The sequence below is a fragment of the Bubalus kerabau genome, chromosome 14 (genome assembly GCF_029407905.1).
Source record: "Bubalus kerabau isolate K-KA32 ecotype Philippines breed swamp buffalo chromosome 14, PCC_UOA_SB_1v2, whole genome shotgun sequence".
Lineage (NCBI taxonomy): Eukaryota > Metazoa > Chordata > Mammalia > Artiodactyla > Bovidae > Bubalus > Bubalus kerabau.
This window is the reverse complement of record NC_073637.1, coordinates 32,776,572-32,802,315: the sequence shown is the minus strand read 5'-3', so window position 1 is coordinate 32,802,315 and position 25,744 is coordinate 32,776,572. Positions and strand designations below refer to the sequence as shown.

The following is a 25,744-nucleotide window of genomic DNA, read 5'->3' as shown; positions in this document are numbered from 1 at the left end:
GTGTGTGTATGTATGCAGTGGTCATATTGCATTCTGGAAGCTTCTTGAGGCCAGTATGGAGGACAGATGGAAGGAGTATGGGATGTGAGCAGGAAAACTGATGAGGAGGCTGCTGCACTGGGTCCAGGCTTGAACTGAGGTGGGACCATAAGGCTTGAGAGCAGGGAGCAGATGGGAGAGATTCAAGAAGATGAGAGTGAGCTCTGTGGCTAGGTGTAGGCACGAGACAGGGATAAGCTCATACTATGTCCTGCTGCTCACTAGGGTAAGGAACTCAGGAGGAGGAACTGTGAGGGGTAAAGGGGTGGTGGCGAGAGAATGGTCAGATTTCATCAACTCCAAGATGCCATGCATTATAAGATGCACCATTTTTTAAAAGTACCACTGAAGAAGAAAACCATACTGCATGCCGCAGATATACAGATATGCCCTGATTTCAGAGATGTTAAAATGGGGGGAAATGTACATGTGTAAATGGATGGTAGTCTTTTGGGGCCGGCTGAATGTGAAGTGCCCGTGGGTCCCTGTGATGCCACTGGAACAGAGTGCCCAGAACTTGAGCAGAAACACGGATGTGGGAGCCATCAGCACATGGCAGCTAAACCCAGGAGAACGCAGGCTGTGGCTCTGGGTGAGTTGCTAAACGTCTCCAGTTCAGTTTTCTTTTCTGCCTGGCACAGAGCTGTGGGGAAGTGATGACGTGTAAGTGCCGACAGTGAGCCTGTCCAGCTCAGGAAGTGGACACTCCTGTCCCTGCTCTCTTCCTCTGGCTGCAGCCCGGGGGCCCTGGGTTGATGCAGCAGAGGCGGTGCTGTGGGCTTGAGATGCTGCATACCTGTCTCTCTGATCCCGTGGTTGCAGCTGTGGCTGGCCCGGTCCAGCAGCTTTGTGACTCACCCAGGACCTCACCTCCTCTTTACAGTTTCAGCTTTGTCATCCAGGCAAGGAGATAATGACAGCCAAAGCCAGGGTGGTTGTGGAGCACAATCAGTGAGAGCTTAGTAAGTGCTTTCAGCAGTCAAGTGCTGTGCATTGACCTGAGTCCCCAAAAGAGCCCCTGCAGGGGGCCTGGGTACCTACCAGAGCACATCGAAGCCACTGTTGGCGACCACCCGCCCAGGCATGTGCAGGGTGTGCAGAGGATCAATCAGGCCGAGTGTGGGTTTGATGGCTCGCGAAGCAATGCCTAAGACAGGGATTTGCAACACAGGCCACAGGTATGGACACAATTTTTTTAAAAATCTAATAACTTTAGGGTAACAAATTATCCTAAAAAATCAAAATATGAGATAAGATTCGGTCTTATTTAGGGAGGCACCAAGGAGCAGCAGAAAGAGATCTGGAGTCAGAAACCTGGGGATTTCAGGGCAGCTGAAGCTCCCTGCAGTTTACAAAAGCCACTATCCCATCTGGTCCCAGCTCCAGGTTGTAACTATAGTGGAGTATTTATACCATGCAAACACTACAACTCAGGGCTTATTTATTCATAAAACTCCAGAGAACTGGTTTACCAGCACACTGCTGGTTTGGGTCCTGGCTCTGTGACTTACTGCGTGACATTGGTACATGTCTGTGCCTCTCTGAGTTCTCTCTCTGAGAGTTCTCTGAGTTCTCTGTAAGAACAGACTCTGGTGACACAGGGCCTCCATCCCTCCCAGAGATGTTGTAAGGACCACATTAGATAACATGATGGGGAAGTCTTTAAAAAAAAATGGAAGGGAGAATTTAAGTGTTGCTTACTATTATTAGTATCTTTAACAAGGCCACAGGATAGTATAATTTAATTTAAAAAGAGAAGTTACCATAAATGTGCAGTTCATTGCCAGTTTGTTCTGCTACAAAGCCCTGGAAGAAGGATGCTGAACCATCTCAAGGAGAGGGACATTTCTCCCAGATCAGCTGAGAGTTGGAGAAGATGATAGGATACAGATGACAAAGAAGGCAGACGGCAGAAGAGTGGGTACTTGGGAATGGAGCTGGAGACATTAACTGGGAAGAAGCATGAGGGAACTTTCTGGAGCAGTGGGAATATCTATATTTTGATTAGGGTGGTGGGTACATGTGTGTATATATTTGTCAAAACTCATCAAACCAGATTCTTAAAATTATACATTTTATTATTAAAAATCACATCTCAAAGAAAATGAGTTAGAATGTAAAAAAGCTGGGAAAGGGAATAACCATTTGTCATTGATATACAGTCACTAACTTGGGCAGAAAAATGGCCCTGGTTCATGGCATTTCAATCTGCTTTTGTAGGTAATTCTCAAAAACAAGATTATTAGACTGCTTCATACTCTTATATGTATCTGGGAAAAGAAAGAACATGTGTCTGTGTGCATATTCTTTCTTTAATTCTGTAACTCTTTGAATTTTAAATATTAGGATTAAAGAAAAGGGAGTGGAATTGAAAGCTAAGAGAACTAAAAAACATTTATAGAGGAAGTTCTTACCAGTTTTTACTTTCAAGTGTTCGTAGTCAAAAATGGCAACTCCAGTAGTTTCGCTCCCAGTGCCTGAGGTAGTTGGAACTTGAACAACAAAAAAATTAATTTTAATAGAGCATCTAAATAAAGGTCAGTGGAGATATTTAATTCAGCCTCAGGAGATAAGGAGCAAAGTTCGAGAAGAAAGCTTTGTTGCTCTTGTCTACTCGCTTGATGTGTATATCTGTGTTAACATGTATGTATGCTTAATGTGGACGGCTTCCCGGGTGGCGCTAGTGGTAAAGAATCCACCTGCCAATGCAGGAGACATGGGTTTGATCCCTGGGTCGGGAAGATTCCCTGGAGGAAGACACGGCAACCCACTCCCAACCCATGGCAACCCAAGTATTCTTGCCTGGAGAATCCCATGGACAGAGGAGCCTGGCGGGCTATGGACCACAGGGTCACAGAGTCAGACACCAGTGAAGCAACTTAGCACACACATGCTTGATGTGTATGACTGTGTTTGCATTAACATGTGAGGAACAGGTCTGACACCTGTGCTGGCATTAGCTTTCTGGCATCTGTCTTTAATGTGTGTGTGCTGGCATTAATACTCAGTATATGTGAGGTACATGCCTACATTAACATGCATGTAAACCTAATGCATGTATACTTGATATGTATGCATGATGCTTGTATCTGTGTCAGCATGTATGTCTGACGTCCATATGGTGCTAACATGTATGTATGCTCAGCATGTATGTACCACATCCACATTTGTTATTATGCACATGTGTGTTTAATGTATTCATGTGGTATCTGTTTCTATATTAACAGGGAGGCACTCTGGGAGCCCTGGGTTCCCCCAGGGCCAGAGTTTAAGCAGCTGCAGCTTGGAATTCAAAAGCAGGCCTCTTGCCATCTCTGGGAAGAAAGCTCATATTTGCCATCTCTAAAAGACATCTTTATTCCCTCTTGGCAGCAAGCACAGTGACACCCTGCCTTTGCTGGGCTCCGCGGTTTTGCAGTTCAGTCAAGTTTCTAAACTTTACTAATCACCCCTCTGTGTGGTGCTGACACAGCTTCACCACAGGGTTCCAGTCTCCAGACATCAGTTATGCTGCGCCCCACTGGTCCCTCGTTCACGTCAAAGCCGTTCATCTGCTGTCAGCTCACTCCTCTCCCAGCACAATGGGGCTAGGGGAGGAGTGGGGAAGATAGAAGATAAGACATTAAGCTGATATTTTCCAGTTAGGGCATTCGAGCTGTAAGGCTTTAAACAGTGATGTGCCGACAGCAATAAAATGGAGGAAAGAAAAGACCAAAAGATCCCCAGGTCTGTGTGGATCAGACGAGGGAGCCTGATTTGGGTTTGCGTGTCTGTGTCCTGTGTTGCCACCGAGCAGATGTCGTCCAGCGTGACAAGGCTATGCTGGCCACATGTCCTGGGGCAGACAAAGCCCCAGGTCAGCTGAGGAGCCATCATGTGGAATAAAGGGTTGAGTCAACACCAGAGAAATGACAGCAAACATTCCCCTTAAACTCCCAGATGCCAAAGTGGGACAAAACAGAGAAGGGCTCAGAAGACAGGCCTTCCCAGAGAGGGGTCTGAGCATCTATAAACACTGACCTTCCTTATCCTCCAAAAAGTGACTTCCTAGCTGAGCTCTGCAGACCCCTACCATTGACCCAAACTGCCTCTGTCTGCGCAGTAATGAAGACCAGAGACTTCCCAGGTGGCTCAATGGTAAAGAAACCTGCCTGCCAATGCAGGAGATGCGAGTTTGATCACTGGATTGGGAAGATCCCCTGGAGAAGGAAGTGACAACCCACTCCAGTATTCTTGCCTGGGAGAATCCCATGGACAGAGGTGTCTGGAAGAGTATGGTACATGGGGTTGCAAAAGAGTCGGACACAATTCAGCACCTAAACACCACAACCAACATCTTTCTTAAGGCCTCTTGTCAATTGCATTTACCTGCGATCAGAGGTTTCAGAGGCACAGTCACAGGCTTTCCCTTCCCAATGGGGGCATTGACGTAGTCTAGGAAGTCAGAGTCAGGGCTGGATGAATACAGATTAGCGGCTTTACAGGTGTCTATGGTGGAACCGCCACCCACGGCCAGGAAGGCATCGAAAGCTCCCTTTTTGGCAAATTCAATGGCTTCCATGAAGCTTGGAGAAAGGAAAATGAATGCCATTATGTCAGGACTTCCAGAAATAAATTGCCATGCCATTAAATAGGGCTTCTCTGATGGCTCAGACAGAAGAGAATGCACCTGCAAAGCAGGAGATATGGATCCGATCCCTGGGTCGGGAAGATCCCCTGGAGAAGGAAATGGCAACCCATTCCAGTATTCATGCCTGGAGAATTCCATGGACAGAGGAGCCTGGAGGGCTATACAGTCAGGCCTGGGGCAAGTTTCAATCAGCACTGATATGTATTGGCTTCCGCTTAAAGTAAATTTAACAACAATAAAAGAATACCTTGTATCAGTTGGTTCCACTCTCACATGATCATAAACCTTAAAGTTTATGCCATTCTTCACTAGGGAATCCATCACTGTCTGTACAGGAGGGAGTTGGGAGAGGTTCTTGTCTGTCATCAAACAAACATTTTTAGCACCCATGTTTTGTAGGTCCTACAATAAGAAAAATAACTTATAAGTTAAGTTTGATTGCACAAGAAATGTAATATACACTTCTCACAAAATTAGCATTAAGTCCAAAATAAAGGACTCCCATCCAAGGACCAATCAGGCCTGACCCTGCTTAACTTCTGAGATCAGATGAGATTAAAACAAAGGATCAACAGTTGTTAATCTGTGCTTGTTGTAAAATATATCTAACATTTATAGTAGAAGACTGTAGAAATCTTAAATACTTGCCATGCCCACTTCCTTTGTAACTCCTGCTCCATATCTAATAGTTGAAACAGCCATCTGAGGAAAAATAAAAGATTTAGGTGACAGGTGTTTGGAGAGTTGATTATTTCATTTCTAAAACCCTGAAACACTTCCTCATTGTCTAGATAATAAAGTATACATGCCCCAGCATGGCCTTCTAAGTCACCCCAACTGGCCTCACACACATCACACTTCTTTAAGCAGACATTCCTTCCAGATACACTAGAATTATGTATTTTCCCCCAAACATTTCATAATCCTCATTTGTTTCCTCAGCTTGACATGCCTGCCTCTTCTTGCCTCCACACCTAAATGAATTCTTCAGTATCTTATTTTCCAATGTTAATGCTGTCTTTGTGTATTTTTCATGCCTTCATCCACTCATCCAACCATTCATCTCTCCAACCCCCATTGCATGCATTTATCTATCCCTCTGTCCATCCATCCTTTCATCCAACCAACACTGCTGAGTGTCTGCTATGTTCCAGGCATGTGCTAGGCTCTGGTAATACAGCTATGAAGAAAACAAACATGGCTTCATAGTTTACAGCTGAGAGAAGAGCTTTTATACTGATGGATGATGGGTTACTTTTGGCTTGGAGACATACTTTGTTTGATCCGTATTATGTTTAGATTTCTTTTTTTGGTTTGGATAGTAACTCATTATCCAATTAAAGGAAAAAAACAAAACAATATGACCATCTGGATTTCTATCTCTCTTGAATAATCAGGCAGCGTGTATGCACGCGAAGGTGCTTCAGTCATGTTCGACTCTTTGCAACCCCATAGACTGTAGTGCACCAGGCTCCTCTGACCATGGGATTCTCTAGGCAAGAATACTGGAGTGGGTTGACATGCCTGCCTCCAGGGGATCTTCCCTACCCAGGGATCCAACCTATGTCTTTTATGTCGCCTGCACTGTCAAGTGGGTTCTTTACCACTAGCGCCACCTGGGAAGACCTCAATCAGGCAGTACTGGCTGCATTCCAGTGTGGCAGCAACCAAGTGGGGCTAAGGGCAGACTGCACCCTTCAGATGGGACTGTGCTCTCAGCCAGCTCAGCCCCATCGTCCCAGTCTGCGCCTGGAATGATTAACTGTCAGGCCTCTGGTCACATTTTAATTTATGATCCCTAAACTAGGAGGAGACCGAGATTTAACATATAATTATATAATCACAGTGTGATAAAAAAAATTCATCAGAATTAATTGTTCCTTTATTCCTGCTTCAAAGATTACTTGAACCTCTTTGGGGGTTGTTATAGTTACAAAACTAAAGAAGATTCATCATACAACATATAAGATGGAGTCTGTAGAACTGGGAATCTGTCCTGTTTTAATGGCTGTACAGAAGACAGTATTCTAGGCATTACTCATGTTACAAGAATATTTATATTCCATTATCCTGACAAAATACTTTGCTAAATAGGTGGTGATCAAACAATAAGGTTCAGTTCAGTTCAGTCGCTCAATTGTGTCCGACTCTTTGCGACCCCATGAATCACAGCATGCCAGGCCTCCCTGTCCATCACAAACTCCCAGAGTTCACTCAGACTCACATCCATCGAGTCAGTGATGCCATCCAGAACATCAATTAATAACAGACTTCAAATGAGATAGTAATGCATTAGGGAAATACTCTGGTTGTATTTTTTCAGGTCATTCATAAAAGAATGAATGAATAGGGACTTCCCTGGTGGTCCAGTGTCTAAGACTCTGCTCTCCCAATGCAGTGGGCCTGGGTTCAATCCCTGGTCAGGGAACTAGATCCCACATGTCAAAACTAAGAGTTTGCATGCTACGACTAAAAAAAGATCCCACTTGCTGCAATAAAGATCCTGCATGTGCAACGAAGATCTGGCAGCCAAATATTATACATACAGAAATAAATATTTTTAAAAAAGAATGAATAATTAGATCTACCTCGAAGGCATAATCTGTTGTTTTCCCAGAAGGTGAAAGTCCCGGAGCTAGAAGTACAAAAGTTAGCATCAGAGTAGGCCTTAGAAACAGAGCAAAGATATTGTTATTTGATAGTAAGTTGGGATTTCAGCAGTGAATGTAAATATTTCCTTTGAAGCCTTACTTAAAATACATTTCTCAGTTTCATTGTTGCCTATTCAATTCAAATTAAACTCTGCATTTTAAGAGAATGTAATGCTAACTTGATGCAGACTGTGAAAATAAAGTTATTTAAAATCTTTTCTCCATTGAAATTAAAATATACTTTTGAAAACACAATGAGTAAAAATCTGCTAGAAAAAAATCCTCTAGATGCTATGGAGTTTGATTATTATTAGAAAACAACTATTAGTACATTCATTCATTAGAGTCCTGCTTACACTTCTTTAATAACTGTGATTATTTAAATAAAACTCTCTATGGAGGGTGCTTATCACACTAAGATATTTTTCAAGCTTATGCCTATGAACTACTGAGTTTTCTCTGGGAAATTTAATAAACATTTTTATAAACAGATATTTCTTTGCAAGGTGCCAGGTTTAGTTGTGGCAAAAAAAATTTTTTTTGTCTTATTGGAACAACAAGAAGTCTCTACTTAGTGGATTTTATCTTTGTTTTCATCTACTTATTGTTATCAGTCTTGAGCAGTCATAAGATTGGAAAAAAGTCTACGGAACAATTTTCACTACCTTTTTTTTTTTAACAAGACAAAGAAAAGAGACCACAACTGGATAACAATCTACCTTTGGTAGAGGGCAAGGGTATCCTTAATCATATTTCAAATTTCTTTGATACTGACAGGCTTTAAAGAAATTGTCTATTACTCCGGTAACTAAAATTTAGGAAAAGACATAAACTGGATCTTAGAAAACACTGAGATTATCTTTCTCTAAATTACTAATTTTATTGCCCCAAATAGGAAACATTACTGATTTGTTGTTGAAACTAAGTTAAGAATTGCAGAAAAGCAGCTGGAGACAAAATTCTGCATGTGTCCATGAGGGCTGAAAAGGCATGGCATGCTTCTGCTCGGTGGATGGCTGTTAGAGACTGGGGTGGTCCTTGGCTGGTCCTAAAGAATTAGTCACTCTCATGGCAGGAAATAGTCCTTGGTTAGGTACTCTATCTGTTCTACTCCCAATCAGCTTCTTGGTGAGTTTCTGCTTAGGCTCCTTTTTCATCCCTTACCACTGTTAGGATGTGACCTTTTCTCCTAAGAGGTGAAATCATCAGTTTTTGTGTCACTATAATTCATGTGACATTCTGGGGACATGTTGAACTTACAGTGAGCTCCTGCTGTTCACTGTGAACAATGGACTTGGTAAGGATTAAGATGTCTGTAGGAACCGAAAACTTTTTGTCATTTTTAATTATTAAGAAATAGTGTTATTTTAAACATCAATACAATTATTTTTTTCCTTCTGGGAACCACACTTTAGACTCTTTTTTGCAATGTATTAGAACCTTTCAAAGATTTCATCTTGATTAATTCTGTTTGATGAACTCAGACCATCCTAATATCCTATTTGCGTTACCATTTTTAGCTTTGGCACATAATTCTATTTAAAAAAGAAAGACAGTATAAATAGCATTCAGCTGACATAATTAGAACTGTGGTTGTTCAGTTGCTCAGTCATGTCCAGCTCTTTTGCGACCCCATGGACTGCTGCCCACCAGGCTCCTCTGTCCATGGGATTCTTCAGGCAAGAACACTGGAGTGGGCTGCCGATCCTTCTCCAGATAATTGGAACTGCATGTTACCAGTTTCAAGAGCAAAGCAACCATCTGCATCAGTCTTCCTCTCACATGCTTTGACTTTGTCCAAATGCATTGACAAATGTGGAAACTGAAATTGCGGCTAAACACAAAATGTATTATTACCTTGGGAATAAGTATGAGAATGACTCGGGCACTGGCATCTAGGGAATCAGAAAAAGAAAAAAGAGAGTGAAACCAGAAAATCTGAAGCTAGGAAGTTTTAAAGTAACATACATTGCATTCTAGTTTTAAGATGCTTTCAAAGTAGCGGCTATTGACGAACACTGCACAATAGAAAAAGCCAGAAATCATCATGGACAAAAATCCAACTCAGAGTCTTTCCAGCATTTTAGGGTTATTCTTCTGAGAATTATTCAAGCAGCAGTTAATGACGTGGGGAACTGAGATGAGTGCTCCCGGGCTACAATAAAGTTTAAGATGAGGTCTCACTTCTTACTAGGTTAGGAGCCTTGGCCAAATTGACCCAGTGTTAACGACTCGCACCTCAGACCCTACTTCTCTCCTCCCGAACTTTCCTTCTATTTTCCCATTGTCTTCAGGGTGTTCAAACAGGCTCTGGGCTGCTTCCTCTGGAAGCCCTCAGTGGCCGGCAGGCCCCCTCTGGTCACCACGTGGCGCCTCCTGCCTTTCTCGGCTCCGGGATTTCGTCCCCTCCCTGGACCCGCCCTCCGTGTCCCCCTAAACCGAGATCACACCTGTCACCTTCTTCTCCCCAATCCCTCACCTCAGTCCGCTCCTCTACAGATATCCCATGTGCTCCTCTTTCTAGAGGTTCCCTCCCTTGACTTCCACATCTTGGTCGCCTCCTAGTCCTTGGTCAGTCCCATCTCTGGCTTCCTGTTCTGTTAACCACCATCCGATTGAGCCTCGCAAAAGGGTTTGTGTTTCTATTGCCCACGGGACCCTGTCTTGGTGGGTCCCGCAGGTAAGCCCGTGCATACCCCCCACCCCACCATCCCCGACCCCCGCCTGCAAATTTGGACTGAAAACCTCTGAGAAGGGAGAGGGCAGAAGGGAAAGGGGAAGGAAGGAAAAGCGTTAAACTCAATGATGATCAAGATCTCAAAAACTGAATTAAGTGAACACGGGCGTGGTCGGGTGTGAGTCGCCAACGTGAGTCGAGGTTGCCATCTGGTGGGCGCGGCGGAAAGCGCCACGTGTAAGGGTTTCTTCTGGAGCATCCCGGAGGGCCTGAGCCATCTGCAGGCTCCCGCGGAGAAAACCGAATAATGCAGGGTCCCAGAGTTGTCCTTCACTTGGCATTACCTTCTAGGTCCTTCGCTGCTTTATGCCCCTCCAGGACAAGAAGAGGGGCTCAAAGGGAAGGAAAATTCGACACTGTGGGAGGACACTCCGATTCTCTTTTTGTTATATAATTTCCAAGCTCTCAGGCTACCTCAATTCATCATTTCTACTCCTCAATTGTGGTCTGAATTCCACCCTCTCTTGCCTTCTTTGGACCTCCATCTGTCCCCTATGTCCCATCCTTCCCCTTACTTGATCCTTGTCATCATAGTTAAGAGTTTCATGCTTAAAACTCTCACCCTCCTCTCCCCTCTGGCTTGCTCACCCTCTGGTTTCTCTCTTCCTCACCCACATCCTGTTGACTTCATTTCCCTGGCCTCCTGAACTCTGCAAAGTTACAGCCAGGCTCTCATGTACACACCTTCTGGGTCTGACACAATAATTTTGACTTCCTTCCTGGTATCACTGATAAACTGGCCATATCTTAGCAAAGGCCAACCTCTCCCCTGCACACTAAATCTCAGCTCTGCTCAGCTTCTCAAAACATCACTACCAACAGTTCTTCCTTTGCTCTCCTGCATCATCAACCCCCTCCCCCACCACCCCGCCACCCCCTCCCCCCACCGGAACCCAGTTTGGGATTGACATATACACACTGCTGTATTGAAAAATGATAACCAACAAGGACTTAACGTATAGCAAGTACATAGAACTCTGCTCAATGTTATGTGGCAACCTGGATGGAAGGGGAGTTTGGGGGAGAATGTATGCATGTGTATGTGTGGCTGAGTCCCTTGTGGTTCACCTCTGTCTTCACATCCCTCCCTCTCTCCTGCACCCTCTGTCCTCTGCGTTCTGCACAGACCCCTTTCACCCCTGTGCATGTGCTCAGTGGCTAAGTCATGTCCGACTCTTCGTGACTCCATGGACTGGTCCTTGGGATGTTTCCAAGCAAAAATACTGCAGCAGGTTGCCATTTCCTTCTTCAGAGGATCTTCCCCACCCAGGGATCAAACCGGTTCTCTTGTGTCAGCATTGGCAGAGATTTCTTTACCACTGTGCCACCTGGGAAGCCCCAACATAAGGACATTGCATTGGCCAGGAATCAGAACCCAGACCTCCCACGTGGAAGGGAAGAATGCTACCACTGAACCAATACCTAACTTCACTGCTATCCCCTCATGCAAGTCTCTGCTAACTTTAAACTGATTCAACGCCTCTTGTCCTTGTATCCCCAGCACCTAGAATAGTTTCTGATGCATTACCATACACCCAGTATGTGCTGATTGGATACATGCATTTGTCTTGGTCACTGTGCCAAGCTGTCCTCTGTCTGCCTCGACTGGGACCTGGAGCTCTCTTCTCTCGACCTTAATTTCAACGGTAGATCAGGCGAAGTACAAGCGGCTGCTTTTGGCTGCTTGGCTACTTGGCACACTGACAGCGGAGTCCAGGCCGCCGCGCTCTGCCGTACCGCGTCCCGGAAAATGATCGGAGGAAGAACGCGCGGGCCCGGGCGGGTCGCTCCCCGGGGGCTGCGTGGGTTCGGCCGCACCCTCGGGTCCCCTGCCTGCCCGCCGCCCGTCCGGCCCCGCACTCACGCTGCGCGTTGCAGAAGCCTCAGCAAGTGCACTACCCGGGCGCGAGCGGCGGCCATGGCTGAGCCGAGTCTTCCTCCCGCGGCGACGCCCCCTCCGCCGCCGGCCAATCCCGGCCTCGGCTTCTCCTCCGCCCACCCCAGCCACAGCGCTTGGCGGCCGAACATTTTCCCACTAGTTGAAGCTACGGCTGCCCCAGCTGCAATGTCTCATCGTCCACCTTTGAAATTGCCATACAGGTAACTGCTCTGTAGGGTTTTGATCTGCTCTCCTGTCTCTAGATAAAACGCTCTATTTCACAAGGCAAGGACGTGGGGGAGGAGAAACAAGGGCAGCGCCCCCTCACCCCCTCCCTAAATCCTTTAAAATGCTCTTTTGCCTTAAGTGTATTTTCAGAATAAACACTACTGCATTTAAATTTGTTTTAACGGTAAATAAGAACTTTGCAACCCCCCCCCCCCCTTTTTTTTTAAACAAGACTAGTTAGAGAAGGAAATGGCAACCCACTCCAGTGTTCTTGCCTGGAGAATCCCAGGGATGGGGGAGCCTGGGCTGCCATCTATGGGGTCGCAGAGAGTCAGACGTGACTGAAGCGACTTAGCAGCTAGATCAAGTCACAAAACAAAAGCCAGAAAAATTCCCAAACAAAACAAACAACAAAAAATCCCAGACAGTTGAGAAGAATTTAAAAGGTGTTAAAAATGCTCTATTAACGGTTTGGTTTGGAAGAAGCTGTTCAGGATACCATGTTTTCTTTTTTTAATCAATGGTTAAAACTTGCCATGGTTACATGAGAAGGGAGGGCTTACAGCACCAAGTGCTCCAGGCCCCAGTGGAAACGATGATCAGTGATGGCACAGTTCAACTCTGTCAGAAGGTATGAGACAGTAAGTTGAACATGTGTTTTTAGTAACCTATTATGCAATCGGAATTAATCTCGTGTTCATAGCAATTTCTAGAAGTAATATATAAAAATTGGACAACAATGGAAAAATGGGACAAACTCTCAATTTCCTCAGGTGTCAGACCAAAAAGCAAGAGTAGGGTGGCTCCCCAGAGCTATAACAACAGCAGAAACGCGCCCCCCCCCCCCCCCCCCCCATTCTAGATCTGTATACTGTGAATCCTTTTCAGGAGGTATTTAGTTTTACAAAGACGAGTTACTGAAATCTGTTAGGGAAAGACATCCAGGATAACTGTAAATGTTTCACCTCCTAATTAGATCAGCTCAAGGCAATGGCACCCCACTCCAGTACTCTTGCCTGGAAAATCCCATGGACGGAGGAGCCTGGTGGGCTGCAGTCCATGGGGTCACTAAGAGTTGGACACAACTGAGCGACTTCACTTTCACTTTTTCCTTTCATGCACTGGAGAAGGAAATGGCAACCCACTCCAGTCTTCTTGCCTGGAGAATCCCAGGGATGGGGGAGCCTGGTGGGCTGCCGTCATGGGGTTGCAGAGTCGGACACAACTGAAGCGACTTAGCAGCAGCAGCAGCAGCAGGTCAATTTGACAAATGAATCAAAAGATAGAAATATTGCAAGTAAGGATTTTGTAGGTTTCTTTCTCTCTTCCCCAAACAGATCCCACTTGAAGCTTTAATAAAAAAATCTGTGATATAAATACTGATAAAGATTTAAGTATAAAATTAGGATTAGGACTTCCCTAGTGGTCCAGTGGCCAGGATTCCACACTCCCAATACAGGGGGCCTGGGTTCGATCCCTAGTCTGGGAACTAGATCCCACATACTGCAACTAAGACCCAGCACAGCCAAATAAACATTAAAAAAAAAAATTACGATTGAGGATTATTATCATTATTTAGTGAAGCCCAAATTTATCATTTACAGCAAATTAATGTTTTCAATGTTGAAAAGCATCAAATTTTATTTTTGAAAGAGACACACTTTCACTATTATATCTGACACCAAAAGCAGGATGAGTTTTTCTAATAAAAGTGGTCTTGCTGAAATCATAATTTAGCTGCTATGTTTTCTAGAAAGTAAATGAAAATAATATGTACCAGGTATCCAGGTCATTGGTTTTACTTAAAATGTAACCCTTCTGTTCCCACATGCTTTAGTAAATACACAAACTTGTCATCAAAATGATGCAAAAACCAGCAATTAAGCCTCTCCCTTAAACCCCATCCAAAGTTTAAAGAGAGAAAAAAAAAGGCTGTTTAAAAGTCATTCCTAGTTTTCACAGATTCTTTTCCTAATTCAGATGTCCTTAAATACAACCTTTAATCTCCAGCCAGAGTTTTGGTTGTGGGAAATACATTAATTTGTCCAGTCCAACATTTACATATCATCTTCAGAGGAGGGTAAACCTGGCCCTTTAACCTCAAGCTCAATGAAGGCAGTGGCCAAATCTTGTGCATCTGGGTACTGTATCTAGAACTTAGCATTAAGTACAGTTCTTGGTTTAGGAGAAGGTCCAAGGATGAAATTTACTTCCTCCTCTTTCCTCCTTGGTGTTGCCCCCCTTTTCTCTTGCCACTCAGGCCGGGAGGCCTGGAATTCATCTTGCCTCCCAAACCCCCTTTCCTCTTCCCTCCTTGGCTGGGAGTGCCCCCTTTCCTCTTACCCCCGGGACCCTGTCGGCCCCCCTTTCTCTTGCCCTTCTGACTCATTTTCCTCCGCTTAGCCGCCTCCTCCTGGTCCTCCTCTCTCATCTGCTTATTGGTGGCCCTCGTAATGTCCAACTGAGGCTTTTTGCTGTTCATCACTCGCAGCAGCTCCAACTGGCTCTTTCTCTCGGCCGCAAAGTCCCCGAAAAGAGGCTGAAACTTCCTCTTCTTGCCAGAGCCCCTGGGCGCCTTCTCCTTGGGCAGGCGCTCCTGGAAGCGCCCCACAGAGGCAGTGGAGACCTTGGCCACCTGCATGGCGCGGCCCAGCTCCTCCTTACTCTGGTGTCCAGTAGGGTGCATGCCGGCCGCGCTGGGCAGCTGCATCTTGTGCGCGCGGGCCAGGTTACGCAGCCGGTTCAGTTCGTTCTTGGCCACCCGTTCCTTCTTAGCCTGAATCCGCTTGGCGAACTGGTCCTCCATGGGGTCGGCATTGCCCGGCACCTCGATCAGCCACTCCTTGGTGTCGTCGCGGGCGCGCTGGTAGCCCCAGCGGCGGCGCCACTGGCCGCTCACTTCGTCCCACACCAGATTGGTTTTCTTCTTGGGACGGATACCCTTGAGGCGCGCAAACTGCTGCCAACGAGTAAGCGGCCGCGGCCTGGGCACCGGCTTCTCGCGCGGCAGACGAGTGCTGGGTTCCGGCAGCCGTGCCACCAGCGCCTCCTCCACGCGCTCGGTAGGCAGCTGCCACAGCTGGTTGATGAGCAGCTGCGTGTTGTCCCGCGCCAGGGCCCTCAGCTCGGCCTCCTGTGTGGGTCCCGCGTGCCGCAGCCCGGTCGGGGGATTCCGGTCAGAGGCCAGCAAATTACCCAGGTCGAACTCCAGCTCCAATTCCTTCTGCACCGTGATGCGCTGCAGCTTCTCTGCCTCGTCCCGCTCCGCCTTTGCCAGCAGCTCCTCCACGCTCTGGCCCTCCATGGCTCCGGTTCGGCTCGCTGCCTCTGGGAGACAGTTCCAGTCACGTCTCCTCCCACACGGGTTAAAGCGGCGCACCACAAACACGTGCGACTTCCCGGACGCTCGACCCGGAAGAGAAAGTTCCGCTTCCGGGGCACCCGGAAGGGGCTCAAGGAGCGAGCTACCCGAGGAACGGCCGGCAGAGGGCAGTGTTAGAGAGCAGATGAGATTAGAGGCGGCCTTTGGGGTGGAGCCCGGAGGTAGGCGGAGCCGAATCTAAGAATTCCGAGGCCTGATTGGGACCTTGGGTCCCAGGATGCAGCTGCGGGAGGGAGTGGTCCCGTGCGAGCTGGGCAAGTTTGGGGGCCGCGGATTAAGGGGGTCCCGGAGCGACTGTTAGTTTTAGTGTGTGTAGAAAGTCAGTTCTCAAGATGTTTAGCCAGTCATTTTCACCAGAGCCCTGACACCTGTTCATGGTGTGCCCCTGGGTGTGGGCACTTCACCCGGGGATGTACAGAAAGCTAAGTGGAGACAGAGACTTGGTTTTCTTCGGGAGCGAGCGGGCTTGGCGGTTAGCCCGCCCTGAAGGGGCGCGGCTGTGCCCCTATCCCGGCGATCTGGTCCCCGGAGCCCGGGGCCACTTCCTCTCCTGGCTGATGGCAGAAGAGCGCGGGGCTCAGCTGTTAAACCGCCTGGGTTCCGACCTTGACCGCTCTGGTGTTGTGACCTTCGGCTGTGTAACTTGTTTGTGCCTATTTTTAAACCTATAAGATGGGATTGCAAATATTACCTCCCAGGTCTGCCGTGAAGATAAATGAGTTAATATGCTCCCAGGGGAGCTTACACTGGGGTCTTGAGCATGTGAGTGCTCAATAAATGTGAGCTAAATACGAGTTATTTAATTCTCATCATGGCTCTGGGAACTCTGCTGAAAAGGCAGTCTTATACAGTAATTAAATACCAGGTTCTTGAATCAAGCTACCTAGAATAAGATCTGGGTTTCTTGTACCCACATTGGTCAGGTTGTTTAACTTAAGTCCTATTCATAAGTTGATGAACATGAAGCATTAGTTCCTGGTACATTGTAAGCATTCAGTAAGTGTTGGCTATTGTTATTCACTATATTCCACTGATGACAGAAGCAGGCTCAGAGAAGTAAGATGACTTGTCTAAGGTTATACAGCCAGGAAGTGTGGGAGCAGGAGAGAGCTAAACTCGGGCTCTAAGACTACATACATATTCTCTGCAATGTCTTCCAGACTCTTGATACTCGAAAAGTGTGGTCTGTTGACCAGCAGTACAGTATCATCTGGGAGCTTGTTAGAAATGAAGAATCTCTGGTCTTAGCCCAGATGTTATGACTCAGAACCTTCATTTTAACAAAATATCTTAGTGATGAATGGAAATGAAAGAGGTTAGTCGCTCAGTGATCTCCAACTCTTTGCGACTCCATGGCCTCTGTCCATGGAATTCTCCAGGCAAGAATACTGGAGTGGGTTGCCATTCCCTTCTCCAGGGGATCTTCCCAACCCAGGGATCGAACTAGGGCCTGGGTTTGCCCAGCAGGCAGCTTCTTTACCATCTGAGCCTCCGGGGAAGCCATGAAAGTCAAAGTGTTAGTCGCTCAGTTGAATCCAATTCTTTGAGACCCCATGGACTGTAGCCTGCTGGGCTTCTCTGTTCATAGAATTCTCCAAGGAAGAATACTGGAGTGGGTTGCCATTTCCTTCTCCAGGGGAACTTCTCAACCTAGGGATTGAACCCAGGTCTCCTGCATTACAGGCACCTTCTTTACCATCTGAGCCACCAGGGAAGCCATAGGTGTAGTCAATTGTGGGAAGCACTGCTGATTGTGTGGTTGACAGGTTTTGTTTTCCTTTAATTGGAAGTTGGGAGTAGGTTAGGTTGGGAAGATCCCCTGGAGAAGGGAAAGTCTACCCAGTCCAGTATTCTGGCCTAAAGAATTCCACAGACTGTATAGTCCATGGGGTTGCAAAGAGTTGGACATGACTGAGTGACTTTCACTTCACTGGGAGTAGTGAAGAAGGAGTTAGCTGAAGAATTAACCCATAGAAATGGACATTATAGCCATTAGGAAATAGATTCACTTGAGTGTCTGCTAAAGAGGGCTTTAGACACATACCTGTCACACTTGCTCCCTAAGATTGGGCTCTTCTTGAGCTGATTGACTTTTCTCAGCTCTGCTCTGTTCATTCACTCAGCAAACATGTCGTGACCACAATTTATGCCTCAGGAACTTGGCTCTAATATTCTTTCTTCCTCTTTTTTAAAAGCATTTTAGGATTTGCTGGGGGATTTTCTGAGTGTTTGCCTTAATACTCAACACTAAGTCCTTAATACCAATCATCCCATGGGGCTGAGGCCAGGTCATAGGTCTTATTAGGTAACCTTCTTGGACCTTAAAGCTCTTGGGGTTTGCCATAGGAGAGCGTTGAGGACACTGATATAACTATTCTGGGCTTGGCTTAGATTCATTCATTCATTTAACAAACATTTGAATGACTACCATGTTTGAGACACTAGATGCAAAGATTACTGAGACCTTATGGAACAGTGGAGAAGAAAGAAAGGTTAAGAGAAATTTACAATATGGCATGATTAAGCCTTTAACAGGAAGTACAGCTATGTAGAATTGAGCTCTTTTGCCAGTCTTTTGAGTTAGGGAAAAAAAGAGCAGGTGTAGGTAGACGTTGAATGGTATCAGTTCTCACTGGATGAAATGCTATTTGGTTTGAATCATATAGGTCAACTCTTCATTGAACTTGAATTGTTTTATGTTTATAATCCAAGTAAATTTTAATTTCCTTGATGACTGGAAACTGATTTTTACTTTCACTTTGCTGAGCCTAGCACTGGATATATAATAGCTGTACAATGCACACTTGTTTGAAAGAATAAGTCTAGTTTCTAAATTAAAAAGAGATTAATATTGGCTGTTCTAGTCAAGGTAAGCAAAACTAGTAAGACCAGGATTTGGAGCTTTAAGAAATATTAATCTTATTGAGGCAGCTTGCATTTGGAACATGTTTATGTTGGGCAAGACTGTGCAGTGTTAAGAAAGAGAGAGCCTACCAGGGATGTGCAGATATATATGAATATGCTATAATAGTATGGCACAGGGTTGTACATATTGTCTTTTTCTCTTACTGGTTTTCCCCTTTGTCTTTGCTTCTTTATCCCATAATGCAGCTAGATCCCAAGTTCGGTCCTCAGACCCCTCTTCTTTTCTCTGTATACCTACTCTCAGTGCCATTTTATCCACTTTCATTGTGTCAGCCGCTACTGCTGTGCAGATGATTCTTAGAGATACATCTTTTCCTCTTTCCTTCTCAGAGCTCTAGACTCTAATCTCTGATCACCTGCTGGGCCCTTCCACCATACTCTGAATTCAGTATGTCTAAGACTACATAACCCATCATTTTCCTGAAAATGTGCTTCCATCATCCATCCAACTACCTTTTTTCCCCTCTCCAGCAAATTTTTATAGAAGGCTTTTATGGCCAAAACACTATTCTGGGCTTTGGAAATGCAACAATGAGTAAAACCAGGCTCACTAATGTAATCATCTGTTCTAGTCTAGTAAGGCTTGACACTACGATATCATCCTTGGCCTCTCTCTTCCCATCTCTAAATTCAGCCAGTCTGTTGGGCTTCCCTGGTGGTCCAGTGGTTAAGAATCTGCCTTGCAATTCAAGGGATACAGATTCGATCCTCAGTCAGGGAAGATCCCACATGCGGCAGAGGAACTAAGCCCCTGTGTTGCAACTACTGAGCCCAAGCTCTAGAGCCTGTGAGCTGCAACTGGAGCCTGTGCTCTGCAACAAGAGAAGCCACTCTAATGAGAAACTCGAGGACCACAAAGAAAATCAGCCCTCACTCTCTGCAGTGGGAGAAGCCCAAGCACAGCAATGAAGACCCACCACAGCCAAAAAATAAAAATAAATAAATCCAGTCAGTCTATTAAAATTTGTCTCTGTATTATTCCTTTGTCATCCTCACGACCATGACCTTACCCTAGACTGGAACTCTTCCATTTCTCCAGGTACTTTCTCCACTTTGCTCTCTGCTCTGGCTTCCACATATAACCAGCAGGAGGCAGTGACAGATCAGAAGTGAAGAGAGAAGGATGAAGCCGTGTTTGTCCCTTGCATGCTCAGTCCTGTCCGAATCTTTGAGATCTCATGGACTATATAGCCTGCCTCTGTCCAAGGAATTTCCCAGGTGAGCTGGCAACAATGGGATTTGAACCCACGCCCTCAAAGAGACTGGAGCCTTAACCCAGTACCTTAGACCACTCAGCCACGCTACCCTGCTTGTCCCTAGCCCTCTGCAGACTGGTATGGGTCGGCTGATTACTAACTGAAAGGCCATAGCTCCAATCAGGCATCTCTCCACATGCAGGTACCTCTCCCAGCTCCTCTAATTGCTTTGCAGGCCTAGGGGTGGTTAAGGCTTTTACCATTGTGGTCCTATTCTTTGTGAATTTCCTTAAGCCATGTCCACATTGTTGTAACATTCCCTTTGTTAATCTGAAATTCCCTGGCCCAACTGCGACCTGTTTGTTTCCTGTCAGGACCTTGACTAGTACCCAGAGACCCATCCCAGAGCATCCTAAGCAGTTTCCTGCCTCTGTGCTCTCTTAGAGCGCATCTGGAGGATTTATGTTTCACAGATTTAGCCAAATTGCTCTTCTCCTCAAAAACTCCTCTATCTTGTTCTTGGTCTTGGATGTCAATGATCTGACCCCAAACTGCTCTTCTTACTCACATGGCATTATACTGCTCCTTTTATTTGCCTTCCAGATACTTCTTTCCCACCCTAGTTTCCATCTTAGCTATTTTCTAGAGCCTTACTTACTTCTCTCAAGAAAGGCAAAGATGAGGGACAGGACAGAAAAATCAATAATTTAATTTTTGTAGTGACGTTGAGAAACAATAACAAAAGTGAACCTATTAGGGAGCTTCCCCTCCCCCAGCCATGGGCAGGAGGGTTAAAGATGGGAAGCTGGTACCTTTCTTGTTCACTCAAAACATAACTAGATGGTCAGTAAAACATTTTTGTAAGCAATTTCTTCATCCTTTTGATTAACTCAGATTTCCTTTCTAAACATTTCTCAGTTGCCCCTTTTGGTAGCAGAAATCATGGGGAGTGACCCAACCATTCTCTAGTCCTGCTGTGAGCACAGTTATTTTGAGTATTTTTGTCGAGGAAATTCAATGTTCCAGTCATTTGATACAATAGCAGGAAAAGACTCTTAAAACCCATTACTTCCACAAGGTTCATCATCTTCTTCTTTTTTTTTTTAACGGATTTTCAATTTAATTTAGAAGTACTTGAGGGGAAAATTTAATTTTGAAATTTTCTTAATCATAGATAAAAATCTGTGTATTCATGTAGTTCGGTTTAATCAGAAACCGACACAAAAAATCTATCATTTTGTTTAAAAGGGAAGAAGATATATAATTAAGGTTTTGTGTGGTTAGTGTAGAAGCAGACTGAACAGTGTGCTATTGCCTGGAAGGAACTGTGGATTTCAGGATAGTAGAAATGACGGTGGCGTTTTAGAACTGACTTAAGTTGTTTTGTTCTCTGTAAAATACACAATGGTTCCACTTCAGAAAACTGCATTTGCCAAAATCTTATTATCACCTGTAAGATAAGTAAGCACCGCTGGCCAATAGTTTTCATTCATGACTGCATCATTAAATCCAAGGGAATAAAATTGGTTTGAGATTTAGAGTTCAATATAAAATGAAAAGAGTGAGATAAAAAGGAAAACTGAAGTTCCAGAATTTTATGGATATTTGCACTTTAAGAATTCAATAACGGAAAATTTAGATCCATTTATTAAACTATCATTCTCTGTTATACTTTAACTTACAAAAGTAAAATTGCAATGAGTAAGAAATATTTTTGGTTTTTTTTTCAGTTAATGAAATCTGAATAATTTTTGTACATAACTTGAGAGTGGATTTACTCCGCCTCAGGTAACTAAGTCCTGAATTCCTTCCCCCTAATAAAAGCAACTGCATTGCCACCCAGTCTTCAACTTGTCTTTGCAGTCATAGACCGTGTGTGAACATATATTGATCTGCCCATCAAAATTTTCTTCTAAATTTCCCATATGAGCAATATCAAGAATGCACAGGGAATTTAGTCCTATACCAAACAAACATTAATTCTTGGCCCTCTTAGCCAAAAATTGTTTCTAGCCAATTTGTACAGAAACAAATTGTTTCTCTATTTGTACAACATGTCTGTGAAAAATGAAAGCAACAAACAGAAAGCTAAAACTATGACCCCACATATGGGAAGCTCTGTAGCCCGCACTTTTCCTTCTCTAAGTGTTTTTACTTCCCAGAGGAAGACAGCAAAGCAAAGGATCTCTTAGTGGCAAATAGGTGTGTGATTGTGTCCTTGACAGCATCCCAAGAGTGCATGGCAGTCTCGGCCAGTTCCTGGGGTGCCTGGTGACACAGAAGATCCAGTTGCTTGTGGTGTGTGGGCTCTTCCGAAGGCCCAATTAGGAGTCATTATTGAGAATGTATAGATAATATTCCTGACATTTTCCAGGCATTTCAACTGCCTCACTATCCAAGACAGTGTGGATTTCAGCTGTGGAATCTCCCTTCCTATGGTGGGTCCTGGGTTTCCTTCTCTAGAAAGCCTGTGGATTAGGCTTTAAGTCTCAGACTTCAGTTTATTCATCTGGAAAATGAAGGGTTTTGACTACGTGGCCTTTACAATTCATCTCTATGATCCTTTTCTTTTGTTAAAAAGCTATGTTTTGGGGGACCTCCTTGGTGGTCCAGTGGTTAAAACTCCACGCTGCCAATGCAGGGAGCCTGAATTCAATCCCTGCTCAGAAAACTAAGATCCCACATGCTATGTAGCTAGGCCAAAAAAATAAGAACAAAAGAAAGAAAGCCATCCTTAAAAAAAATTAAAGTGAGAAGAAGTTAAAAAAAAAAACAAAACTATAAAAGAAAAGCTATACTCTTCCGATGCTCCAGTATTACTTTCCTATAAAGCACTTTCTCTTTTGGTTATTGATTGAATTTTTTGACAGATGTATCCGTTTACCAACCTCCCCCTCTTCCTGAGTCATTTATTTCATTTCAGAGGCTGGTTGTATGACTCCACATAGTGAAACAGCTTCCTGTGCGCACAAGGAGACTGTGACTATACAAGTGCTAATCAGTGTTTAATAATGTGGAGGTTGATTATTGTGTTTTGTAGGTTTTTCATGATGCTTTTCCTCTTCCTTTTCTTTCTTCCGCTTACCATTAAACTTCTTTGAGAACACTAAGGCAGGGTAGAGAATGAGCAGTGTTTACACTGTTTTACTATTTGTTATCTGTTCTTGAAAAATGCCTTATAGGGAAGAAGATAGAAGATATATTTTAAAATATTTTTAAGATATTTATATTATGAGGTCAGGTCTGGGAATGAAAGATTATGGTAGATTGGCCTTATTTGTATCTTTTCTGGCCCAAGATCTAGGAGTGATGCTGTTCTTTGATTATTACAATTATAGAAAAGTTTTAGAGAAAGCTTCAAAGTTAACTCCCTCAAATAATAAAATCGGGGCAGTTTTGTGTTTTGTGTTGCTTCAGAGAAAGCTAGTCAGAGAATTTCAACACAAGGAAGGGAAAGCAGAGGCATTCCCCATGCGGAGAGACTATGGTTTTCATTCTAACCCACTGCAAAGAAAGTGAATATTACAATAGAGCAAGTCATCTGATTTTTTGTTTCCCAGTGCATATAAAATATGTTTACATAATACTTTAATGTTAAGTGTGCAATAGCATTATGTTTAAAAAAACCCAGTATGTGTGTGTGAGTTCAGTCTCAAAGTTTTGTCCAACCCTTTGCAACCTCATGGACTGTAGCCCGCCAGGCTCCTCTATCTTTGGGATTTTCCAGGCAAGAATACTGGAGTGGGTTGCCATTTCCTCCTCCAGGGGATCTTCCCGAATCTGGGATAGAACCCATGTCTCCTGCATCTCTTGCATTGGCAGGCAGGTTCTTTACCGCTGAGCAAAAAAAAAAAAAAAAAAAATCAATGTGCATACCTAAATTAAAAATAATTTATTGCTAAAAAATGCTAACCATCATCTGGTAATTCAGCATTGCCACAAACCTTTCAAGTGGTAAAAACAAAACAAAACAAACACTGTTATCTGCAAAACACAATAAAATAAAGTATTCCTGTAGAATAAAATATAATAATATTTCTGGTATGTTTAGTAATTATTCAAAGAATGTGTCTTGGTGATTTCTGGTCTGATTACTTGGGGACAAATTCCCCAGGGGTTCATCATCCCATCTGAAAAATGAGCTAACATTATTTCTCGGTTTTAGAGTTCTGTGAGTGGAAGACAAGTTATTCAAACACACTGTTGCAAAGAACCCTTGTGAGGTGTCAGGAGCCAGGTTCTGACTCCATTTCCCTACTTCATAGCTGTGGGTGGCTTGGTAAGTCACTTCGCCTCTCTTTGTCAGTTTCTCTGTCTATGACTCGAACTTCACCAGCTTCTCCCCATGCCCCTTCTAGCTTCGTGTAGCATTGTGCTTTGGTTAATATGGCCTCAAGAGAGAAGTGTGCGTGACGGGGAAACACAGACTTGAAGACAGAGATTCTTAATTGGATGAGCTTCAGGGGGACATGAATCCCTTGGTGCTTGGTGCAAACACGTGTGTGAGTGTGTCTGCACCATCTTAATGAATAGAAACTTTTTTTTATCCCCGTCAGATTCTCTAAAACCTCTGTGACTCTCTACGCCTCACCCACATGGTTGAGAACTATGTATTGTAGAGGAGGGAGATAATGAAGGGAGTAATTGGTGAAAATTTTTATGTAAGAATAACTTGGGTTGGCCTTTGAGCCAGGGTAGAGTTTAAGTAGATGGGAGGAGGAAGATGGTAGTGATGGGAAGAGAAAGATAGTACCATCCAGTAGATGGCAGTGATGTGAGTAAAGACATGCAGCCACTATTTTACGGAGCAAGTACAATGTTTCAAGCAATGATTATAAATCTTCACAGTGGGCCTAGGAGGTAGATATTACTAGTATGCTCATTTTATGCTGCCCCCTGCCCCACCACCTCACTACTAGTTTGCTCTCTGAGTCTATGAGTTTTGGATTTTTTGGTAATTTTTTTTTTTTTAGATTGAAAATATGTGGGTCATGTGGTATTTGTCTTCCTATGTCTGACTTATTTTACTTAGCATGATGCCTTAAAGTTCCATCTGTGTAGTTGCAAATGGTGAAATTTCATTATTTTTTTTTTTGCTGAATAATATTCCATTATATCTATATATAGCACATTTTAAAAATCCATTTATACATTGATGGACACTTAGATTGTTTCCTTATTGTGGCTTAATGTAAATAATGATGCAGTGAACATGGGGGTACAGAGAATCTTTTTAAGTTAGGGTTTTGTTTCCTTTACTCAGAAGTGGAATGGCTAGGTCATATGGTACTTCTATTTTTAGTTTCACTGGCATTATTGGCTACATTGGGGAGCATTCCTCTTTTTCTCATCTCTAGTAGAGTTTGTATAAGATTGGTATATCTGATTATTTGAAAGCTTGGTAGGATTCACATATAAAATTATGTAGGCTTAGTATTTTCTCTGTGAGGAGATTTTAAAGTTCTAATTCTTTTTTATGAGTGGAGTCTTTTTCTTCTCCTCCAAACAGTTTTGGTAAGATACATATTTCTAGAAATTTGTCTATTTCCTTTAATTTTTCCAATTTATTGGCATAAACTTTTCATAAGAGCCTCTCAAATAGTCTCCTCTTTATCTAAAGTTATGCTGTTGCCTCACTCCTAATATTTTTTGTCATATTCTCTCTTAATTCTTGATCAGTCTTACCAGAGGATTTTCTATTTAGTTTTTGCACACATCTAGTTTTTTACTTGATTGATACTCTCCAGTGTATTTTTATTTTCATCCTATTAATTTTTGCTCTTTTATTCATCTTTCTTGAACTTAGATAGTGTTATTCTTTTTTTAAGAAAATGTCTCTAGTTCAACTTCAGTTTAGTTCAGTTCAGTCATTCAGTCATATCCGACTCTTTGTGACCCCATGGACTGCAGCACACCAGGCCTCCTTGTCCACCACCAACTCCCAGAGCCTACTCAAATTCATGTCCATTGAGTTAGTGATGCCATCCAACCATCTCATCCTCTGTCATCCCCTTCTCCTCCTGCCTTCAATCTTTCCCAGCATCAGGGTCTTTTCTAATGAGTCAGTTCTTCGCATC

General features: G+C 44.0%; 2 protein-coding genes and 1 non-coding gene across 3 annotated transcripts in view; all 3 read right to left on the bottom strand.

The window, feature by feature from the left end:
- ADHFE1 (alcohol dehydrogenase iron containing 1) overlaps positions 1 to 13,591 on the bottom strand; it is a 34,727-nt gene extending 21,136 nt beyond the window's left edge. Inside the window, exons 1-8 of the mRNA XM_055546141.1 lie at positions 11,922 to 13,591; positions 9,178 to 9,215; positions 7,258 to 7,304; positions 5,318 to 5,371; positions 4,917 to 5,071; positions 4,408 to 4,604; positions 2,454 to 2,531; positions 1,081 to 1,186 (exon numbers count right to left, since the gene is read on the bottom strand). Coding sequence (XP_055402116.1) covers positions 1,081 to 1,186; positions 2,454 to 2,531; positions 4,408 to 4,604; positions 4,917 to 5,071; positions 5,318 to 5,371; positions 7,258 to 7,304; positions 9,178 to 9,215; positions 11,922 to 12,085 — 839 coding nt within the window. The 5' untranslated portion in view covers positions 12,086 to 13,591. The remainder of the gene's footprint in view (positions 1 to 1,080; positions 1,187 to 2,453; positions 2,532 to 4,407; positions 4,605 to 4,916; positions 5,072 to 5,317; positions 5,372 to 7,257; positions 7,305 to 9,177; positions 9,216 to 11,921) is intronic.
- Positions 13,592 to 13,947: 356 nt separating this feature from the next.
- On the bottom strand, positions 13,948 to 15,573 carry RRS1 (ribosome biogenesis regulator 1 homolog). Its single transcript, XM_055546142.1, has one exon. It carries the CDS (start codon positions 15,466 to 15,468, stop codon positions 14,371 to 14,373), a length of 1,098 nt encoding a protein of 365 aa, XP_055402117.1. The 5' UTR covers positions 15,469 to 15,573; the 3' UTR covers positions 13,948 to 14,370.
- A 4,122-nt stretch (positions 15,574 to 19,695) lies between these two features.
- On the bottom strand, positions 19,696 to 19,777 carry TRNAL-AAG (transfer RNA leucine (anticodon AAG)). Its single transcript has one exon. It is a non-coding gene; the product is annotated as a tRNA-Leu (tRNA).
- Between the last annotated feature and the right edge of the window lie 5,967 nt (positions 19,778 to 25,744).

Coding starts and splice junctions, on each gene's coding strand:
- RRS1 (XM_055546142.1), bottom strand. CDS start 15,468: ATGGAGGGCCAGAGCGTGGAGGAGCTGCTGGCAAAGGCGGAGCGGGAC.